This window comes from Pempheris klunzingeri, chromosome 5, assembly GCF_042242105.1.
Source record: "Pempheris klunzingeri isolate RE-2024b chromosome 5, fPemKlu1.hap1, whole genome shotgun sequence".
Classification (NCBI taxonomy): Eukaryota; Metazoa; Chordata; class Actinopteri; order Acropomatiformes; family Pempheridae; genus Pempheris; species Pempheris klunzingeri.
Window position 1 is genome coordinate 24,130,483 of NC_092016.1, and position 23,412 is coordinate 24,153,894.

General features: G+C 41.4%; 1 protein-coding gene across 1 annotated transcript in view; it reads right to left on the bottom strand.

Annotated features, from left to right (window-relative positions):
- Positions 1-21,652, bottom strand: part of hydin (HYDIN axonemal central pair apparatus protein) — a 74,158-nt gene extending 52,506 nt beyond the window's left edge. The window contains exons 1-21 of the mRNA XM_070830580.1: positions 21,563-21,652; positions 20,106-20,231; positions 18,566-18,685; positions 18,174-18,308; positions 16,983-17,182; positions 16,161-16,285; positions 14,201-14,402; positions 13,722-13,929; positions 12,625-12,724; positions 10,666-10,784; positions 9,941-10,164; positions 9,049-9,116; positions 8,617-8,858; positions 8,168-8,268; positions 7,262-7,400; positions 6,263-6,427; positions 5,983-6,135; positions 4,091-4,326; positions 3,673-3,961; positions 1,922-2,065; positions 1,591-1,734 (exon numbers count right to left, since the gene is read on the bottom strand). Coding sequence (XP_070686681.1) covers positions 1,591-1,734; positions 1,922-2,065; positions 3,673-3,961; positions 4,091-4,326; positions 5,983-6,135; positions 6,263-6,427; positions 7,262-7,400; positions 8,168-8,268; positions 8,617-8,858; positions 9,049-9,116; positions 9,941-10,164; positions 10,666-10,784; positions 12,625-12,724; positions 13,722-13,929; positions 14,201-14,402; positions 16,161-16,285; positions 16,983-17,182; positions 18,174-18,308; positions 18,566-18,685; positions 20,106-20,231; positions 21,563-21,652 — 3,330 coding nt within the window. The remainder of the gene's footprint in view (positions 1-1,590; positions 1,735-1,921; positions 2,066-3,672; positions 3,962-4,090; positions 4,327-5,982; positions 6,136-6,262; positions 6,428-7,261; positions 7,401-8,167; positions 8,269-8,616; positions 8,859-9,048; positions 9,117-9,940; positions 10,165-10,665; positions 10,785-12,624; positions 12,725-13,721; positions 13,930-14,200; positions 14,403-16,160; positions 16,286-16,982; positions 17,183-18,173; positions 18,309-18,565; positions 18,686-20,105; positions 20,232-21,562) is intronic.
- Between the last annotated feature and the right edge of the window lie 1,760 nt (positions 21,653-23,412).

Here is a 23,412-nt window from a genome sequence, read left to right on the forward strand (position 1 = left end):
AAAATGACATGTCATTTTAATTTAATTGTCTAATTGTAGCATGAAGAAACAGTTCAACATTTTCAGAAATGTGCTATTTAGCTTTCTCTCCAAGAGTGAGATGACATCACTCCAGCACGTAACTCACCCTGAAACCACTGTGTTATTTTTACATTTCTGTTTGTGTTCACACTCAACCCAGACACAACGTGTTTTCGTCTATGAGTTTTAGAGGTGTTCACAGGTGTGTTTTTGAACTCTGGACAGATCCAGACTGGCTGTTTCCCCCTGCTTCCACTCTTTATGCTAAGCTAGGCTAACCACGTCCTGCCTCCAGCTCCAGCTCTTCTTTTAAATTGAGTAGTCACAGACAAAGTGTGTTTTCATATAATTAGATATTATCACTGGTGCATTTACAGGCCAAAAAAAATCTAAACACAAAGGGAACAGCACTCAGACACATTTGTTTTTAAAGGAAACCTTCAAATAAATATTGTAGTGACAAAATGGGTTATTTCAACCAGAATTATAATGTAATATTTCCTACTGCAGCGTTACAAATCAGCTTGTGTTGCGTTCAGGTGTGTGATCAAGATGTACGACACATGCGGCCCATCTTCTGCTCTTAGTATGCGACGGTGTGAAGCGATGAGGTGTCACGTCGTCACATGGGTCAGAGTCTCCCTGCAGGAACCTCCAGCTGGTTTCCTCATGACAGAACCAACTAATCCTGCAGTCACACTGAAGCTTTCCTCGTTTCACTGCAGCTCAGTCAGACATTAAAGTGGAACTTTAAAAAAAATTGGTCCAGTTTGCCTCAGTCGACTGCCAACTGCACCTGATCACAGTAGGTCCACTAAAAGAGCTTGTTTGATCCACTGACAGGCTCAGAGTGTGACAGCATCATGGAAAGGATCCCTACAGAGAGAGACCTGGAAGATCCTTTTGGTTTAACCACAAACAGCCGTTATATCGCTCTCTGCACACACACCAGACTACATTCACTAAAACAGGGATTTTACCACACAGAACACAGGAAGCTGCTGCTCTGCTGCTGCCTCATTCGGTTAGTATGTTTGTGTTGTTGTGTGCTACATAAATATTTCTTTGGATCCAAACTAACCATTAAAAGCATCGAAGTAACACAATGACATAAACAAACTCACTGATTGAGTCAGCTGTAGAAGAGAAGCACTGATGTTCTGTTCGGTAAAATCCCTGTTTTATCGCGTGGAAGGGTCGGAGTCCAGCAACAGGACGGAGCCGCCGCACGCCACGACATGCACGGAGGTGCGAGGGCCCTCCAACGCTGCTTGCAGCTTTAATTTTATCTATGTTTGAAACAGAAAACAACTTTGATCCAAGATAAAGTTGATCTGAGCAAAACACAACAGATTCCCAGCAAACTGTAATAATATCCTCAGTTAGTGGTAACTTTCACAAGCAACAGATGATTGCTAGATGACGGGAGATTCAAGTAAAGTTTCAACTCATGGTGGTATCAGGGTAAAAGTCTGCGTTTAAAAAAACTGTAGGTTTCTTCCTTTTGGAGCCTGAAATGAAAAACGTCAAATAACAATAAAGAGGTAACTAAAGGGGAGAGATGTGTACCTTAGTGGTAGCTGAGCTCTGGACGCCAGCAGCCTCACACAAGGAGAATGGCTGTGGAACAGAGAGCTCCATGCATACAGGCAGACATGTTACATTCATCAGGCCCAGCTTCTCGTATATGGGCATTAGACTCTTTCCTGGGACCTGTAAGGCATATACTCTATTAATTTAACAATGTACATGTTTGAAGAACAGGAATCCTAAGTTAAGAGTTGCTAAAATTCTCAGTCATTCCTTTAAATTATCTACATTCCTACCACACATGCTGCCAATATATAGTTTCAAATAGAAATATATTGGAAAGACTACTGCTCATGCTCTTCTCACTAACCTTGGTTATGTAGAAGTTAAGCTGCTTAGAAGAAAAGGTGATATTGGGATCCACGAAGCGGCAGGTAACATCTACAGACATGATGTGCTCATTGCGACCACCGCGACCCACAACGGCAGTGCACACAAGACGCTCCTGTACAGCCTGGGAAGACAAGAATATATACGAACGATACTACAACATGCATGTAATATAATGGACACACATTGGCTGTGCTTACTGGGCTGCTTGTTAACCTGTTTTGCACACACTATGACTATAAGTGGTGCCACAGAAGAGGAGGATAAAACGTCCGTTGCCACCTCTAAAAACATCTACAAGAAATGCAGTTCACCACTTAAACAGGCACTTATGTAGCAAACAGGGCACACAAGTTTTCAGACAAACATTTTATTTGTTTGCCCACAATGGTAAATTGCAGCGACCTAGAATCTGCATACCAAACATCCATTATACTGCTTCAGATGTGCAGTACAAATATCAGTATCATCCTGCATACAAATGTTATAATATTAAATTCATATTGATCACAATTTGTTTTTCTTTTTTGGGAAGTGTTGTAACAACTAAATATTAGAATCCAAAAGATTTCTTTGTCCTTTGCCAGAGTGAAACAGATTCAGGTCATCTACCTGACATACATCACTGTCATACTGAAGTCATATTTCATTTTATTATGTACTGGTTATATCTTTTTTCCTGAAAATGATTACTACTATGGTGTTGCTATATTGTACTGTTAAATTATCCTGAAATTCTGAACACTGAAAATCATTACTGGTCATGTTGTTCATTGTTTCCCTGTTTTTACTCTTTTATATATTTCTATTTTACTTTTTGTCTAAGACGGATTCTTCTTCTATTCAATTGTATTATTGTTCTGTTGTGGCACATAAGAATGTAACCATATGTTGCACTGTGTATGCAATAAAACTTGATGTGATTTGTTTAGGATCTGTGAGCAGAGTTTGTATTATTACTTATTGTTTCCTGTTACCTGCGTTCTTTGATAACAGCTGACAAGAGAGCTTGAAATATCAAGCAGGGGAATAGTTTGAACACGATCCTAAAATGAACGCTCACGGTCTTTGTGACCTACGCCATATGTGCTCTGCAGGTGTAGCCGTTACACAGAAAAAAGCTGCTCTGCTAACGGTCTGCATTCTTTATGTGTAGTCAAAGTGTAAATACTGGCTGGAGACCGTCAACAAGTAGGCCTACCTTGAGGGAAAGTTGAAAAAAACTTTGAAGAGAGAATTTAAGAGGCTGTGAGACCACTGAGAGGTGTGAGGGGGAGGTCTACACAGTCTGCCCAGGACATTCAGCTCGGTGTGGAAGGATACTATTTCCACTCGTCATTATATTGATACATTTTTCCTTCCATTTTGTCCTTATTTTCATTGGACGGAGTTTCCTTGTGGGCTCGTTTGAGGTTTTGGTTTTGGTTGATAACTTGAAAATAACACTTAATTTCCTCATGTCATCTGGCTTGAATAGGTGAGGAAACAGCACATGGTAAACGACATAAGGATCGTGGGAATTGGGGTTGGATCTTTCACGACAGAATGCATAACAAGCGGCACTGTTTCACACATACATCCCAGTGCTACAGCATTATACAGACAGATTGTTTTTTTCTTAGCACATGTAACATATATGTCGCATGTAATCCGCCCTGGTTTATAAAATTCATAGCTTGATATACGAGCTTGATATTATTCACTTTTGGACCTGCAAGCAAACTGTCTCACCTTGGGGGAGTCTGAAGATACCGTCAGTATCGTGTCAGTAGAGCGGCCTGGGAAAAGCTCCACACTAGAAGGGCTGAAACTGAACACTGGCTTCTCTCTGCTAGAGGAAGATCCTCTGCCCAGAAGGTCCTTCCTGCGAGCAGCGATGGGGGGCAGGGTGACTTTGTTAGATGGCTTTCGTCCCTTGCCAGTTTTTGTGGAGGGCAGGAAGTCATCAGTCCTCCAGTACATCCGGTGTACCCTCTGGCCACGGTTGGTCAGCTTTAAGTGGTACTGACATGTGTCATGGCTTGTAGGACATACCAAAGAGAGCAAAGAGGTGAGGCCTACAGACAGCAATACATGATCACTTCTCCATCACTATATCATTATTATCAAGTCAAATTTGGACTCATGACAGTAACGTTGTTAGTTCTACCTGAAGTATGTGCCCAGCTCAAGCTTGGGACCAAAAGGCCTGTCACTGACGATTGTGGTGCCAGTGCCTGTGGCAGACACAGGGACAGTGTGTGTTAGACCGTCCTGGATGCATATTTCCAGCCTGGCGTGGAAGAGAAGTGTGTCCTTCAGGTGCGCCACTACCCTGAGCTCCAGCTGGCTCTGTGGTGGCACCTCCCCCTCACTGGGCTCAACCCTATAGGGCCTTTCATGGCTCTGAGGAAACAGAAACACAATCAGTTTCTTTTGACACCAAAATCAATTAACAGTTTGAATCATTATTTTCTTTAAACAAACTACAAAAAACGGAATTATTCAAATAAGTCGATTTTATTTTGTAGCAAGGATACAGAGGTATTTCTTGGCCTGATTACTGAGCCTTATGAAGTTTGCATCCTCCATCACAGAAGTGGATTAGTGTCTGGGTCTGTGTCAACTAGGTTGCCAACCCAATTTTAATTTTGTCTGACTGGGGGAGGATGGCACTTTTTTCTTGGAAATGAAGATTCTGACACTCAAAATCTCATGGGGGAGGACACCCAAACCCCGTGCTTGATTATTTTGCCCCTGCTGGCAAGGTCTGGGATTCAGTTTCTTGGTCAACAAGCACACATCTTCACACGCCGTCCATGCTCTTTGTATTTAGTGTACATCGACCAGTGCCTGTGAAGCTTTCCAAAGTACCAGGACCGCCAGGTCAATGAACATTACTTTTCCAATACTGCATTTGAAATTTGGTTGCTTTACTGAACTAGAGACTGCACTAAAATACTATTGGAGAAAACAAATATGAAGATTTTGTTTGAGGTCCTTGTTCAAAGACAATTCCTTACAGAGAAGTCATGTAGAGACGGAGGTATTTGAAGAAAGACGGCTCAAACAACAGGCAACAACTGACCAGTGACTTTAGGAGTCATACATCACTTTCTCAGGTGACAGTATGAGCAGGTGACGGAGTCGTCAAAAGCGAACTTAGTGTGGGTCGATACTGGGGTGATCTCGGTAAAGGGCTGGGTGGAGTCAGAAAAGAAGAGAGAGCAGGGGGTCGACTCCCCTGAGACAAGAGAAAGACGACTGGAATCTCAATAATCACATCAAACCTGCTGCATCCCACAGCTTGATTACCATTGATCGCTTCTGAATGCAGCACAAGTCAGAAGGGCTTAGAGTTCAAATCTGTGCATAAATCCTGCACTGCTGCTGAAGTGACTATTACAGCCAATTCCCCTGCCAAACATTATACAGCACAATAAAATCAATGTGTTGTCATGTGAACTTTATGCGCCTCACATTTCCTCATTGCTGGTCTGAATTTTCTAACTAATTTCCTTTTAACAGAGTGCAGAAATGATATTTTTGCGTATATGTGTCGTTATGCAGTTTCTATTTCTAGCTCTGTGTCTCTGATCATATTTGGACAACAGAGACAAAAAAAGGAGTCAGAACATCGGGTAAAGGATTCACTGTGCAAATATAAATATGTTAATGTGTGAACTGCAGTGCTTGGACACTATTGCTATTGATTGATACAAACACCAGATGAAGCAAGACAGTTGAGCAGCATTGAATCAGTTTCCCAGATCACACCCATCTATCACCCTGAATTGACAAAATGTCACCATCTGACTGGTTCATAAAGGGAGCGCAGACTGAGGAAAATCACTTATTCTTCTGGGGTAAATTGAACAGACAACTCATTATTTCTAGAGCTAACAAACCATTGAACCTCTTAACTCATTAATTACATATTGAATTAGACTGAGAACTCCTACCACTAGATCTCAGGGCATGTAAAGTTACCTTGTTCCTCTCAGTTTTAATGTATATCAGAAGTCTTTGTTTTGTTTGTTTGTATTGAGTGTATGTTTGTACCATGTGAGCAGTGAAGGGAGCTGGAATGGGTGACTGGTTTGACACCTGCAAGGTTCTAGTAATGTCGGTCAGAACCGGGATGCTGCCAAAGTACAGCTGTTGGCTTTGAAGATGAACCACTGGTCCCTGCCCAATACATGACAAACCCACCACCTGGAACAGAAGAGAAAAAACAGACAGCAATTAGAGAAAAGAATGCACTGATTACTTTAGAGAAAAACAAAACTACACCCACACGCACACAGTATTGCTGTAATAGAACACGCAGATTTCCACTGACCAAGGGTGGCTTGACACTACCAAACACAGCAATGTGTAGAGTGTGATGCAGCCTTCCAGTGGCCTTCGCCCGCAGAGACACAGGAAGCACCTCTGAGCTGTGAGGAGGAATCACTCCTCTGGGTTTGGAACTCCCACAAATCAGTGATGGACTCTCTGCGTATTTCTGAAAAAGGTGACGTGGACAGAAATCATTTTTTTAATGCAGGCAAAAAGACCCAGGATCTATTTTACAGATTCACAACTAAGAGATTGATGCTCTTGGAATTAAGTTGTTTTCCCTCCTCTTGAAACCATTTTTGATAATGATTTCAACATTGGACATTTGTACCAGTGCTTTGCAGTTTCATGCAGCCACTACGGGGTATATGCAAAAATCCTGAGGTTAAATTATTTCCTTTTTAAGACCCTTTCTATACATTTTAAGACATCATTGCCACCTCGAGCTGGTTACATCGGTGTCACATGTCTTCTCTATAGCTCCCCAGTGTTGTTGGCTCCAGTTAAAGTTGGAGGTTGATGGCAGTGGTACTAAAGCTGGTACTGCATTGCTACAGGAAGCTTCTTTGGACACTGATTGCCCAGTTTGTTAATTCTATAGTGTAGCACAAGCGGGAAAAAAAAGCACTTGCATTCCTCTGTGCAATTCAGCATTTCAAGCATTATATTGGCTCAACTCTGCAGCCGGTGATTGTTTCTCACAACCCTCATGATTCTTACTTGAATATGCAACAGTTATCAAAGGCTTATGTTTCTGACCCTAATGGCTCATACCTTCATTATAGAAATCTGTTGCAAATAGGGGTGACAATGTTTTGGCCACCTTAGGATAACACCAGTATGTTTGTCATCTTAAGTGAGTGTGTGTTTTGCTCTAATAAGATGAAAAAGAGCAGTTGTCTTAAATATGCATGTGTTGGCCTTGACAGGTTTTATGGTTGTAGAAGTAACAGTACACCCCCCCCCCCAACAAATCACTTGCTGTAATGATCTACTCAACCTGGTCAAGCATGCCGTAGCAGACAGGTAGAGGGCTGGCGTTGATCAGATGCACATTCTGCTCACAGGATCGATTGAGGAAACACCTTTGGAAGTCTAACACTGGAGTCTCCACCACGATATCAGGAACAGGAAGACACCTGTTAACAAAGAATCTCAGAAGGAGAGGCAGACAGAGAGGAGAAGGCTAGAAAAGATCCCAAATCTGAGGTTCATTTATCAAACAAAACATTTATGTTTATTGCATTTATTTATACCAAAACTGAAATCTATTAATTAGAAATGATTCATAGATTTACAATGACGGTGATTGCTGAGAGGAAGTCAGATACCTTTGCCCTATTCTCAGTGAAGGTGCAGTTGACACTCAGATGTATTATTATGCAAAGTAGGCTCTAAATATTTAACACATACTCCACTGATTTGTCCACACTTGTATGGACATTCAGTGGACCACATTTACAGCTTGTCAAAGCATGAGCAATAGCCAGAGGTGCAGCAGAGGTTATCGTCAGAAAAAAGGTAACTGACGCAATAATCTGTGAAGGCCTTATACGGCAAAGTCAGACTTATAACAGTGTCCAAACCGCAGGAAACACAAGAATCAGTTCAATAGCAGTGGTACGATACCTCCTCATTTCACCACAAAAACCTTTATAAGGTGGTAGCTGGCTAGAGGGAGATTGCTAGAGAGTTGATATAACCTACTTACTGTTGGTTATACTGTTTCCAGTAAAGAAACACCTACATATCACAATATAAAACATGTGTAAAGCATATTTGACAGACTCGGACAGAGAGTGTCTGAGAGCGTCAAATATGTTGTTGCAACTTGTGAGACACCACAAAACTAATAACTTGTGCATATGAAAGAGTGTGCATATTTTCATCTGCATTTGTGTCTGACCTGGCAGTGACAGGCAGACTCATGATCTCCTTCCCGACACCCTCAACATCCACCACCAGCTCCAGCCTGTATGTCCCGACTGTGTTGGAGCACAGTGTCACCTGTACATGTAACACATATACAGTATGAGACCACAAAATGTTCAAAAGATAGCATCACTCACATCGACCCCTGTGAACACAATTGCGGTTGGTAGGTGTTAAGTCTTGATTAATGCATCACAGGACAACTTCGTCTCAAGTCCTCTCAAGGAAGGGAGTTTATGGACAATTGGTGTTTTATGCTGAAAAGAAGAAAAACTAAGCCTATCTTGGCAATAAATAAATGTGTATCTCTTTAGGCTGAAAATATAAGCATATTTCTTACAAAAACAAACTGCATTACTGACTTATGCTGTTAGGACAGTAAAATTAATTTAAATGGGTCTCCCTCCTGTTAATTTACTTTACCTTAATGTCAACATCTGACATGGAATACATGGAGCGTGCAGCAGGGCTTATGGTGAACTCCATGGGCCGTGCATGAGGATCTCTAGCAGCACTGCCTTGCCAATTGCTCATGGACAAGTCAGACACTTGTTTGTCACAAGTCACACTGGGAGTCCCCAACCCGTCTCCCAGGACACGCAGGGCAAAGGTCATTGACACGAAAGAGGTGTTGAAGAGGGTACACGTCAATGTTTGTGGAAAACCTACACAGGTTGAGGCAGGTAGAAAGAGGGCCAAGATGACAAGGTGAGAGAGCATGTTTTTCTGAATGTTGTGATTCTCTCAAGACTCTCTCAAGTATAACACGTTATGTGGAATAAAATGAAATGAATAAGCCCAGGAACAATTATTACAATTACAATTATTATGTAACTAGGAATTTAAGGAATTTACCAAAGGCTACATCTCCAAAATTTAACTCTGGAACACCAAAGTGGAATGTGGGACCAATGACACAACCCCTGAAAGAGAGGACAAAGGCACGACCAATGAGAAACGGTGCAAAGGATTCTGAAATATGGGGAAAAATGAGAAATGTATGATGAAAAGTGTGAGCATGGGTGGAAACTGACTACTTGGTATTTTAGTAACACTGCCTCCACTTTTAAAGGCAGGGTCTGCAACTCATTTTAGACGCATTTTTTTGTCATATTTGTTGAAATTCAACAGCAATCAATAAGTTGAAGACTTTGACAAAACTATCATTATAGTCCTGTCACAGAAATGTAATAATTCGGTCTGAATTAAGTTATTTGACAGCCGACATGTCTGTTGACCTACATACCTACCTGCTTACCTGCATGCACGCTGCAAGTGCACCCATTGCACATGACCGGAGTCTTCCACAAGGCTAAAGCTAGCGAGCTAGTTGCATGAGAATGGCAGAGAAAGTGCAGCCAAAATTTGAATTACAGCTCAGCATCAGTCTGTTGTGAGTCACCAGCTCGAAGCACACAACCACTGGGCCGAAGAACGAGAGAGAGCTACTGTTGACCGTGAAGCACAGCCTCTGAGCCAAGTGAGCTGTCAGTCAGCGGTTTGCACAGAATAAATGAGGGACCGGGCAAAAGTGACTTGTCCTCCAGCAGGTACACTATTGAGGCAGTGCTATGGGGGTGTGGCTTTGGAGGAAAGCCTGCAAGGAGGGGTAAGGATTTTTCCAATTGGATACTTTCAAAACCTAGCTACTCTGGATAGTTTCTCCAATGTTGCAGACTCTGCCTTTAAGGCTGAGTTTTTATATCTGTGTAGATTATGTCTGAGTTCCTATATTCTCTAACTTCACCTGAAGGTCAAAATAAGTGGCTCAGGCTGTCCTGTGACAGTTAGCAGCAAGTCCTCAGAGAAAGTTCCCAGGATGGGACTGTGGAAGGTGACCTTCACAATCTGGGAGGCCCCCGCGGGAACAACACCTTCCTCTGGACTAAAGGTGAAACAGCGGCCAAACGTGGTGTCGGGGCTTGACAGTCTGAAAGGGGCATCGATCAGTCCTTTGTTGGACAGCAACACCTGGACAAAAACAAGGATCCACTGATTCCACACTTTCGTCATGTTTTTCTTGTCCCCCCCACCATCAATCATCAAGTAATATTCATGTGCTGCATTAATTCTAGTTTAGTTTTATCTACAAGAACAGATATCCAATGAGAATGATGTAAACACCAAATGTAACTTTAGTGCTGGAGCGTCCACACTTACATCTGTTGTCACTGATCTGTTGTTACAACACAGTAACAGGATCATACCACAACCTGACAGTTTCACTACATTATTAGCACCACAAAGGGGCTACATTTATTGTGTGGACATTGCATTATTTTTTACAGGCATTCACCCACTGTATTGCTGAAATTGTTCTTTTAGCATCCTAAACTAGATGAAAAGACTAGCAATAAAAAGTAGGGGGGGTATGCCACACACAAGCTGTTTACTGCAGTCAGATCCACAGTTTTAGTAACTGATCATTTTCTAAAGGGGCACAACTTTTCACTTTGGCTCAACCTTTCTTACCTCATAACAATCTTTGCCACGAATGAATACGTTTTTCATGTCCATCAGGTTATAGCTGAGCTGGAGTGTCGGTCCCACACCCTCACCGTTTATTGTGAGAGGCAACCGAGATTCACAGCCTTAGTGCAGACACAGACACAGGGAGAGGTTGATCACAAAGTTAAAGACAGAGAAACCAAAAAAGTACTGCAGAGTCAGAGGAAATGAATAAGACAGAAGGTGTAACAACACAATAATAGAAAGTTACAATTTAATGGTTAGAGAGGAAAAAATGTCTGAAACAGTATTGAACATACAGAACTAACAGATTTCAAGATGTTTAATTGGAAAGATTGCTTTTATGTTTGTAGTGCTGAATCAAAAGTGCTGAATATAAGTTAGTCCAAATACAAAATCTCTAAATACTTGCTAAACATTTGCTTTGCCTCTGTCTACCACTGTCTTTGTAAACTTAGTGGTAGCGGCCAGATTATGAGTGATTCAAAGACCCCATTGAGGAAGCGATACCACTCAAGCTACATTCCCCCTCCTGGAGCCAGACCTGGGAGGGCAGCTCACCGGCAAGCATCTGGTGGCGATGCTTGCAATCATGCAGCCACGTGGGATACAGTGTAACTCTAATTAAAGGGCATGCCAAGTTTATTCTTCTGTTTTGCTTTTAGTAAACTTCTGCAGCTTTTTGCAAAGTGAGGAATCAGGGTAGAGCAGTCTACAGTCTGGCAGTCATTGACCTAGGCTGCTCAGATCGTCACCTGTCTCAGACAACATGGAAATTAATGTAAATCTGGCCTCCGGCTCAGAAGACACACATGACAGCCACATGCAAATTTCCAAACAACCTTTTACTTCCACTGGGATGAGATGAATGTATTTGGGCCTGTCTGATATGAAAATGAGATCGAACAACAAAGAATCATCCAGTTCTTAATGCATTCTGACAGATTTCAACAGTTGGTGCAGGTCTGGTGTGGATATCACACACTGGAGGAGAAGTGGAACATAAAAGAGACATAGTTGATAGAAGCATCTGTCCTCTGACAATAAACAAAGACACAGACAAAGTTTGCTACCCAGACTTGTCTGTCTAACATCTGTCTGCACCAACCCACTGAGGGAAGGAAAACCTTTTATGAGAAAGCCAAAGCTATTGATTTACAGCAGGAGTGTACAGGCTGCTTGATGTTGTTAGAACGAGCAATCTCAATTGTTGAAGAACAAACAAAAGAAAAGAGTTATCTTCTGGTTCTAAGAAGGTTTTGGTTCAAGAAACCTTGTGTTTAGTGTCACTATAAACATGCAGTGAATGTAAGCCTTAATACACATTCAAAGTTTAACCTTCAACCAAACCTGCAGAAAGTCATAATTCAGCTTTTATCCAAACTCACCACCAAATGTATCCTCACTCTAACTTAGGACACTCATCATGTTTGTACATTATTTAAGTCCTCTGGCCCCGATCAGCCCTACCACCTCATATACTGGCTCTAGATCCAGTAGAGATGGACAGTGCTTCACATCTTGTAGTTTTGAGTGGATCTTCAATGACTAGTCACGATTCTATCTTGCTTCCCTACTCGTATTTGATTTTATGTGGTTGAAACTGTGGCTAAAAAAAATAAATGATATACAGTTTGACCTCATGATAGATATAAAGTTAAGGAACATGTGATTACAACAATTACAATTCATCCTGAGAGGGACATGAATGTCTGTACCATATGGCATAGCAATCAGTCCGATGAATGCCAAGACATTCAACTAAGAACCAAAGGTGTCCTTATAAACGTTAGAATATTTCAATCTGGACCACAGTGGTGGACCGACCGACTAAGATTACCCTCCCGAAGCTGGTGTGACAAAAACTAGACACTGTGTGATTGTTACTGTATTGTAAATATACATGCATACTTTTTTATGTGAGACCTAAAGGAGTGTTGTATTTTTTAGAGAAACACTGACCTGTGACATCACAATATATGGTTTGTTGGTACAGTTTGGCTTCAGTGGGCTTGAACACAAGGATGAATTGTGCTGTCATGTTGGGCCATATTTCACCCTCCTGAGCCATATAAAAACAAGCAGGAAAAACACGTGTTATTTAGTTTAACAGATACAAAGCAGACATGCACACACAAAGTAAGTCTCTCTCACAGATGAAATAAATGGGTTTGAGGACCATGAAGAGTTTACATTGTCTGAGTGGGTAAGGGAGGAAGTTGCTTCTTTCATTCAACTGCAGTGTAGACATTCGCAGGAGGTGATTGGTTCTTTTATCTTCTAACACCTTCTTAGCAGTGTGTGTGTGTGTGTGTGTGTGTGTGTGTGTGTGTGTGGACTGCTTATTATTTCTCTCAAATGCCCTCTCAAAGTTTTTGTTGTGACTAGCCTGGAGACTGTTTGGTCTCTCTCTCTCTCCCTTACTTTGTCTCTCTTCTGCCCTCTCCTTCTGTTTTTTTAATCTGCCCCCTCTCTCTGTCTGAGTTGACCAGAGACAAAAAGGGCAGAAAAGAGGGGGGGGCAGTGTCAGAACAGGTCAGTCTAGCTGAAGGTCCCTGGGCAGAAAGGGCCAGGTACATAACTGTTCTCCCCTCTGAGTGCATGTACACCTACTGAATAAAACCTTGCCTGGTCATTCAAGAGCCGTACTCTTAGATTAGGGAACTCTCCTTAGGGTGAATGAGGCATGGAGGAGAATAGTGTGTGACTGCTTCTCCTGCTGCAATTTACCCTCCTACATTTGTGCCTTGGACAGTATTTGTCCCTAAGTATTTTGTTTAATCTTTCAATGATATACCGAGAATATAGTTACTGTACTTTTGCTTCGTTTAATTACATTTGAAATTGAGTTAATTCATAGCTTGCATTGCTGTAAGCTGTTGGTGACTCAACATTCTCAAAGAGTATTCAATTATTTATGTTAGTGTCTCTGTAACACACTTTTGACGAGGAGAGAAACTAGGCTGCAAATCTATGTGTAGGCTGTGGACCAACAATTAGACTGTCAAGAGACACTGGGTAGGACAGAGAGGACACATCGCAGACACAGTCAAACATACCGCTGGCTCCACAATTATGCAGCTGTGTGATAGGACCAGGAGGCTGTCCTTCACAGCCTGGCTTCTGCATTCCTGCAGGGCTCTGGTGAGCAGCGGGAAGTCATGGATCGCTTTCGGGTGGGACTCACACTGAAAAAGCAACTGTTCAACAGTTGGTTGCTTTTGTTCCTTCTTCTCTTTCTCATTCTGCTGGAGCGCAATGCTTCCCCTAGAGAAAGGGAGGAATGGAGGGAAGGTGGAGGGCAAAGAACAAAGAGAGAAACTAGGAGGGTCAGAGAGAGGGAAGCGATGGACACCTGAGCTATTTCTGGCAACACATCCTGTGATAATGGAAAAAAACTTGCTAATTGGTAATTTTACTTGCTACATTTAGACACAAGGAGAGGAAGAGGATGAGCTTACACCTTCTTAAATCTTATCAAAGCCACATTCCTGCATTGTCTGTGTTAAATCATATCTGTATATACATACATACATACCTCAAGTAGTTTAGAGCCTCTTCTTGCAGACTGGGCCACGTCGTCCAACAGTACCGAAGAATGGCATCACTCCTGTTGGTGAGGGACACTGTGTGCATGTTGGAGTGGGAAACGTAAGTCTTCTTCAGCAGGACGGAGTCGCACTCAAGATGGATGTTCAGTTCCTTAGAAGACCCATACAAGGTGATGCGCACAACTTCACCTGGACAAAGGACACACAAAAACAGCCGCAGCCACAGACCAAATCAGTGGTTTTTAGACTTCTCATTATGAGCTATAGTGACACGAGTCTGGGGGTGAAGGTGACAAAGAATGATTGAGTACGTTGAGTAAGTTCTGCATGCAGTTCAAATAAATCTCCTGAATAAGTTAAGCTGATTGAGGAGACACAGTTTTCCTCAAATGTTTAAACCATGTAAAATCAGTCCACACAGAAACCAATAATGTTTAAATGGTGAGACGACTATCACCATGGGAACAGATTTGTTTTGTGACGAGGGACACGTGTAATATCTACTTTTTTTAAAGGTCATTCGATTTATTGTAGTCTTTATATCTATACAGATACAGCACTGACAACAAGATCAAACAATCTATGTAATACTGTAGAGACACAGATCAGTAACCTGATAAGCCTGCATTTAAACATTTACCTAGCTGCTTTCTATGAACATTGCCTTGTTATGACGTGCAACAGCAACAACTAAAACAGTATTCCTCTCTCACCCTCTCCATAACAACTCTGGACACATTCATGTCCATGCCTTCTCTTCATTGACATAAATGAGATGTGAACAGGGGAGTTGAAGGTGGGGGCTTTTTTTTTTGCCAATTTGATGAGAATCATTCATGTCTGCTGATTTTGTTGATACGTTCTAAAGCAGGAGCCATTAACTTACATCATTTAATGTAAAAGCAGTGTAATTTTGTGAGACAACTCAGCCATGAAATTCCGAATCTGAGAAGTCTACCACCAATTGTCACGATAGTTTCATCCTCTCTCTTTGCCTCTCTGTGCAAAACAACACATACTAAAAGGAGTCAAATAGTTTTCTTTTCACTGCTTACTTAACATGGAAGATTTTAATTAAAGAACTGCCGTAACGCTACATGGGCAGAGAAACATGCACACTAATATATATTGAACATACAGAACTCAACAGGGTGCACAACAAAGTCCTATCAGGCCTAATGTGGAAAGTGGACAGAGGAGAAATTCACAGCGGAGTCAAGGACACACTGCTAAGTCTAGCTCTGAAAGACTTGATCTGAATTGAAAGGAGCCTCGCAGAGAGACTGATCTGGCTCTCAGAATATCCTGGAAAGCTGGCCAAAACAACTTACTTTACTTAGCCTTTTTGAGTTATAGGAATGTTAAATACATCAGGCTGGAATAAATATGAAAGGTTTAAATTATAATAGAGTAGACTGAAGGTAAATATGATTCTGCAGCACAACACAATATGATTTCAAAACCACAAGCCACAAGAGACAAAGTCCTTAATGGATAATGGGACATCTTTTGAGTCTCTGAAGTAGCAACAGTAACAGTGAGAGGAGGAGCAGGAGGAAAGGAGAGCGGAGGAGAGGAGGGATAACAGGGCCTCTGTTCTGAGCAGTAAGCACACCACAGCCATCATGGGCTAAATCCCCACTATGTTCACAGGCCAATTTATGTGTGTGTGTGTGTGTGTGTGTGTGTGCATGTGTGTGACAGGTCATGACAAATATAATGAGACAATGTACTTTGTTGTGGCAACACCTCTTCTAGAGTTTGAGGTGTCACTGTGCGAGTTCATATGTGTGTGTTCCCAAAGGATGACACAACTGTCAGATTTTGATGAAGCCAAATGAAATCTATTTGTGTGACACATTGTTTGACATGAGAAGAGACAGACAGATTGAGAACCCCTTTCCGACAAATAAGAGAGAGAACATCTGAAAACTGGTTTGTTCTTACCAGTGTGGTACTCCAGATACAGGACACGTGTGAAGTTTTCTATGATCATGGGGTTGAAAGCCACAGTCACCTGCGTGCTCTCACCAACGCAAAGAGTCCCAGAGGAGGGCGTTACTGAGAAAGGACTGAAAAAAGATAGAACAGAAGAAAAATTCACACAGTGGAATAAAAAAAAACAAGTCAAGGTGTCGATGTTGTTTCAGAAACTGGCAAAACACAGATGTTTAACAAAAAATGGAATTAATAGTAATCATTATAAGTGTTACTTAAATGTCGACCTAGCAGGCCTGGAATTAAGTTATTTTTTGGGCAAGGCCACTTGGCCTGTGATCAATACAAATTTACTGAGGCATTGCAGCAAAAACATAAGGCACGAAGGCCAAAACCAAGACAAAACAGTATACAATGAACAATTAGGAGTGTGCTGAAAAACATTGAACAATATGAATACAGGTATCAAATATTCAGATGAATGGGGAAGACATTTTGTTTTAATTGAGACTATTATATTGTATTATTTGCCATGTTGGAGGCGATTCCACACCATGGATCACTCAGCCCTGTGACCTGTTACCAAGTACAGTAATTCTTGTAGTTATGTACAGTAGTTCTTGAGGAGGCAAAATGTATGCTGTCAAGTTGTGACTCTAGGTTAGTGCATTAATGTATAAATTAAATGTTTATATACCAACAAATGCAAGTTTATTTGGTAATTAATAATGGCGTTCCCTGGAAACTCTCTCCTGTATAGTGAAATATGTATAAGAGGTGAAATCACTCAAACACAGTAGACATTAAGCCCAATCCTGTACTGACTCTCACCTCTCTGTGTGTAGAGTGAACTTGGCCTCGCTTTTTCCTATGTTGCGGACTAGATGAGTCCTCTCTGTGGAGGCTTTCACAGGACAGACTGGTAAATGGATTTTGTCGCTAAAGTCAAGAATGGCACGTGGCCCAATGGCGTGGACTGGGACCTCAAAACGCTCTCTCTCGGTCACATACACCAGCCTGTGGTGGTAGTCCTACATGGACAAAACAAAGAAAATGTGTCAAACACTTATGCTCCATATATGTTGCTGAAGTATTTGTTAGATGATGCCTCCCGCCTGTTGTCAAGGTTAGTTTTGGATTGAAACACAAGCAGAGTGGCACACATTGTGATTTTTTGTGGTTATGATAGGGTCCTATGATAGGGTCCTATGATAGGGTCCAATGATAGGGTCCTATGATAGGGTCCAATGATAGGGTCCAATGATAGGGTCCAATGATAGGGGCCTATGATAGGGTCCTATGATAGGGTCCAATGATAGGGTCCAATGATAGGGTCCAATGATAGGGTCCAATGATAGGGTCCTATGATAGGGTCCTATGATAGGGTCCTATGATAGGGTCCAATGATAGGGTCCTATGATAGGGTCCTATGATAGGGTCCAATGATAGGGTCCTATGATAGGGTCCTATGATAGGGTCCTATGATAGGGTCCTATGATAGGGTCCAATGATAGGGTCCAATGATAGGGTCCTATGATAGGGTCCTATGATAGGGTCCTATGATAGGGTCCAATGATAGGGTCCTATGATAGGGTCCTATGATAGGGTCCTATGATAGGGTCCAATGATAGGGTCCTATGATAGGGTCCTATGATAGGGTCCTATGATAGGGTCCAATGATAGGGTCCAATGATAGGGTCCAATGATAGGGTCCAATGATAGGGTCCTATGATAGGGTCCTATGATAGGGTTCTATGATAGGGTCCTATGATGGTCTATGGTCCTTAAGAATAGGAATGTTTTTTGAAGAAAAAAAATTGCTTGTGATAGTGACCTCAATATCATCCAACAAATGTGGTAACATGTTCATATTTCTTGTTGTTTTGCTTTACACAGCTAAAACAGCCTTGGGTCAAATTGACCCCAAAGATAATAGAAGGACTAAGTGCAGGTTACCGTGATACTTTATTTTTCTCCCTGAATCTATCCTTGTGCATTATTATTCTATGGAGTCTTCAGTACCTTGTTCTCCTGCGGGGTGAAGGACACGGTGAACGTAGCGAACATTCCTGGTGCAACCTTGCTACCTGCCTCCTTTGGACCATCCACATGGAAATACTCTGATCCCTGCAGCTCCAGCGCCACGTGTCGTGAAACCTTGACAAATAAATCACACAAACTTTATAAGATTGAACTTTTCCAACCATTCTGCTTTCCTTCATGCAACCCCCCCCCCCCCCCCCCCCACCCCACACACACACACACACACACACACACACACACACACAATGTAAACTTTCCACTTTTCTTCTGCTATGAGCATTTCTCTTGTTCCATTTCACAGTTTTTCACATAAACATGAACTCAGCAGCCATGTGGTCAGTGTAACTGTTATTCATCACTCACTCACATACCTTGTCATTGTTGAGGAGGTGTAGACATAACTGGTAGGTCTGTGTAGGAGTGAAGTTCTGGAAGATCAGCTCAGATGGGTAGGGCTGGAAAAGCGGCCGATCTGTACCCACTGATGACAACTGACACGGGCACAGTTATGTGCACACACAAATAGCATAAAACAATGGCAGTCAAATTATGTGTTTCATAAAAAACATAAATTATACAGTACTATTACCATCATGGCATTATTTTCTTGTAATGACACTTGATTTGGAGACACTGCATCACATTACATGGAAGGTACTGAAAAAACATCATGAATTTTCAACAAAAATATTAATATGAAATAGAAGAAGCACTACAATCAAAAAGGAAAGGCTGTGTGCTGCTATTTGTCCAGTGTATAATCTACAGTAATGATTTGGAGTCACTGTGTCACATGTCACATGGAATCTACTGAAAAACAATTTCAATTCATCATGAACATATCAATAGAAATACTTCTACCATTGCACCATTACCAGTTACATAGTGACAATAATACTGCACTACTTTGTGGCCTTCAGCATGAACTAAAAAGGTCATGTTGACCACCTGCAGAGGCCCACAGTGGAGGTTACTCAGATTCATGTTTGCATATTTGACAAGTCAACAAAAAATGTGAACAGGATGAGATGCAGAGATGAGTAATGAGGGTGCATTTATTAATTTAATAGGCATTTCATGAACTTTTGAGGCCGTTTTTGCTCCAAGCCCCCTGTTAAATTGTGACTCTAGAAGTACAGAGCATCGAGTAACATTGGTTGCCCTCTGCCCAGTAATTAGTGCCTGCTGACTAAGGGGAAGCAGCTTTGGTAGACGGTAAATGACCTCAGCAGACAGCTCATGCTCTGTATGCAGCAGATTAATGATGAAACAATGACAAGTTTCAAAGCGTCTTTTGTCTGGTCTCATCCACCCTTCTAATGAGTCTACCATATTCAATGGTTTTATTTAGATATATTTCACATCTGGCTGGGCCTACTGTTAAACTAAGAGAGGCAACTGGAGCTGAAGTGTGTGTATACAGCACAAGTGCTCCAGAGGTTCAGTATAAGAACAGTATAAGTCACATCGGGAACATTTTACAGAGGCAGTTTTATGTCTCCTCCTTTATATCCTTGTGGTCTGGACATCTTTTGTGGTGAGGAGACTGGTTGTCAGAATCAATCGTATGTTTTGATGTATTTATTGAGACTCAAACATTATAGAGGACTCCCCAGGGTTTCATTTTCATGAAGATGAAAGTCAGCAGCAGCAGGTGCCAGTAGCAAACTTTTATCTTTGGCTGTAGGCTGTTGTCACTGATGGTGCTGGACCAGCCTCTAGTATGTGCTTTGAGTTCATGTAACACAATGACATGTTTAGCGAGTTTCACCATCCCTGTTATCAGTGACTCCTGTAACCTTTCACCATCACTGTACCACCTACAACCATTTTTTTTCTGGCTCCTGTCTCACAAGGAGTTTTTGTGGATAGTGGAGCTGCAGAGGTATCACAAAATTGGGAGGTATTTACTTTGTGATACGTAGTCTTGCTCATGTCAAACCGGTGCAGGATGCGGGGCAGGTGTATCTCGTTGGTGTTAAGCAGGCGCTCCTCTGTGGTCTGGGACACCTCCTTGGCGTAGACAGATGGAGTCAGCTGCAAATACACAGTGGCACAGGTTATTGTGTTATTTGCAGTGATAGCTTGTTTGCTGTCTGGTATTTCAGCAGTCACTACATCCAATAAGACTGAGATAATGAGCTGTAGACTGTCACCTTAAAGCTGTCAGCTGTGACGCAGAAAAACATTTACATGAGCTAATTTCATGTGCTAAAAGCATGTTAATATCCTTCCCTTCACTGCACCAGAAGTAAAGAAGCATCCAAATTCACTTAGGGGTGCTCAGAGAAGAACTTTATCTTAAAGTCAAAATGATTAATGCAGCACAGGGGGTTATTTTATATGCACTATTCAATAACTAACAGCGAGGTGTCTATTAAACCAAAACAACAAAGTTGCTCAGGTAAATGCTCTATGAAAAGACACGTTGTGAAATAATGTGGCTTAACTTTAAATAGTGACTTGTCCTAAAATTCTCCAAATTTTGTGTTCGTTTACACTTAAAAGTAGACATACAGAAATACAGGGGGCATAAACTACTATGACAAAGAAATGTTCTAGGTATTCTTTAATGCTATTATTTAATGATTAAATAGTGTATGCATTCACTTCGCTTTCGTTATTACACAGACTATGAGCACAACAACGTTCACCATATGAATAAAAAATGAGCTATCACCAAACTTGAAGTCAATATAATCAACTGTAATGACAGACAACCAGTTTTATCTTGTTTTGACCTGAGAGTATTTTAGTAAGAGCACTTCCTACTCTTGTCACCTACTGTTGGTACAGACACAAGCAGGTCAGCGCAACAAAACTCTTCTTTCACACATAGATTTTTGTTCCCGTGAAGAAGCCAAGGTAATTATCAGGAAGTGTCATTCATGAGAAAATACTGGTTTAAAACTTCTGATGAGTGTTCTTCTTCTCCATTTCTTCAGCTGATATATTTTGTTATATACTACACTATACTACGCTATATCTATTCATATCTGGTACTATGTTCTATGTTATACTGCTGTACTATATTATATTGTATAGTATAGCAATATATCCTATATATTGTTTTATACTATATTACTTTTTTTCATATCCCAGACTATATTTGAATGTATTATGTTCATGTCACTTTGCATTCTATTCTATGTTATATTTCTATTACATCTCAATTAGAAGTTAGTCTAATGTAAACCCGGCAGAGTTAAAGTAGTACTTTCACAGCAAAAAGATGACAAGAGCTCTCTCCACCAGCATGTATTGGAGAGGGACCGTCTTAAAAACATATTACCAGCAAAAAAAAGTCAAACAAATAGTTAAACAGATAGTTAAAAGTAAAAAAATAAATCATGTCATCATGTCCTCACCTGTCTCGTCTCCTCCTTTGGAACTAGTTTATATTTGCAAAGCAAAGACACTTTGCTCCGTGTTGTTGAGGGAGAGCCAGTGGCTGCCATTCTCAATGTTTCACCACAAACTCACCTGCAAATAAAGGACAAGGAAGAGAGGAGAGGAGAGGAGAGGAGAGGAGAGGAGAGGAGAGGAGAGGAGAGGAGAAGAGAAGAGAAGAGAAGAGGTAAGTGGATGTGGTGCTATGTGTAACTGTTCAAAATAAAAAATGAGACATTATTAATAGCTCGCTCCAAATGTAAAGTGTCTTATTTTACGTTATGTTAAGATTAGAGGAAACCTACCGGACCAACCATCAGCAGTTTAACAGTTACACCAAGCGGTCTGAGTTTCACCCGAGTCCAATTGTTTCGGGATGTTGTCATGGCAACACATTCAGCGACCGCCTAGTAATCTGTGTTGTGATTGGCTAAGAGCACTGGCGAGCAGACCAATCAGGCTTACACACACACACACACGTTGCTATGGACGCCGTTCTGACAGCGGAAGCAATAAAATCGTTTTCAGGTCAGTATTTTGTGTCAAATTGTTGATTTCTTCAGTACAAAATGTATATGTCTTAAATATACATGTAGCGTCAAATGGAAACAAATATTTCTGTGAATACTTTGTCTGATTTTAACATAATGTTAAAATGTAATTAGTTTCAAACACTGAATGTGACCTTCATTTTGCTTGTCTGTTTCATTGCAGACTAGTTTATTTTTCCTCCCAAGCAGAGACACTTTGACCTCGATCACCACTAATAAAGATTTTTCCCCAGAGGCCCCCAGTATATTGTCAGTGACTGCAGTATCTGATCTTGTTATTTTTACATATTCTGTGCCATTGCTTAGTGTGGGTGAACTAAAGAGTGGGTCTAATGACATTTAAACTGTCTCAACATCACATCTTCTCAGTTCGGGATTTTGGTTCAAATAAAACTGTTCAGATCTCAAAATAGTCACACAGTAAAATACCCACCTCTGTAAGTGTTCTCCTTGGTTTGTAGAATGTAAACAAACGTTTAAAGAGTGCATTTGATTAGGGGTCATTATACCATATTGGTTTATAGTTCTCTTGAATTACAGGCCTACAGGCTTGTGTTCTTGTGCTTCCTCTATCTATCATTTGCATTCTCTCCCTCTAACCCACGAGTCCGCTGTAAGGCCGCTGTTTGTTCCCAGGCTGGTCAGACTCACTTGGTTTTTAGGGATGTGCTGTATTGTGTCCCCTAAAGATGTGTGTCAGACAGCCTGGAGGCCGCCCCCCTTCTGTTCTCGGCTCTGGTGCTTTAACACCTCAGACAGCTGGCCGGTCCGCAGGAGCCAGAGAGAGGGGAGCCCAAGAGCTTGCTTCTGGCTCTGAGTTACATCTGTGACTTTGCTGTTACATTCTAAATATTGTAAAAAGGCATGTGTGACCTGCACGATCATCAACCATCATTGACACAGTCGTAATAATTTAAAGAAAGGAATTGAAGTAGAAATTAAACAAAAAAGAAGTTTGATCCAAGTATCCAGCCATAGATAAATACATTTTCACATTCACAGACCCTTTATGTATCGGCCAAGAGGGAGCTACAGCTACAGTCCCAGAACCAAAACTCTAAAAGCACATTGTGATGACGTAGTGAACTGCCATGAAATACAATCAACAATACCTATTTGACCTTGATGGTGATGTGAAGGTATATCATAGCAGATTTTTTGAATTGGGGTTGTATGAGGTACTTAGTTGGTGTTACCTACAGTAGATTGCAGTCATTCTGGAGATGCAGGCAAGAGTCTCGACACAGACACTAAGCAATGTAAGCCAAGGGACAGGG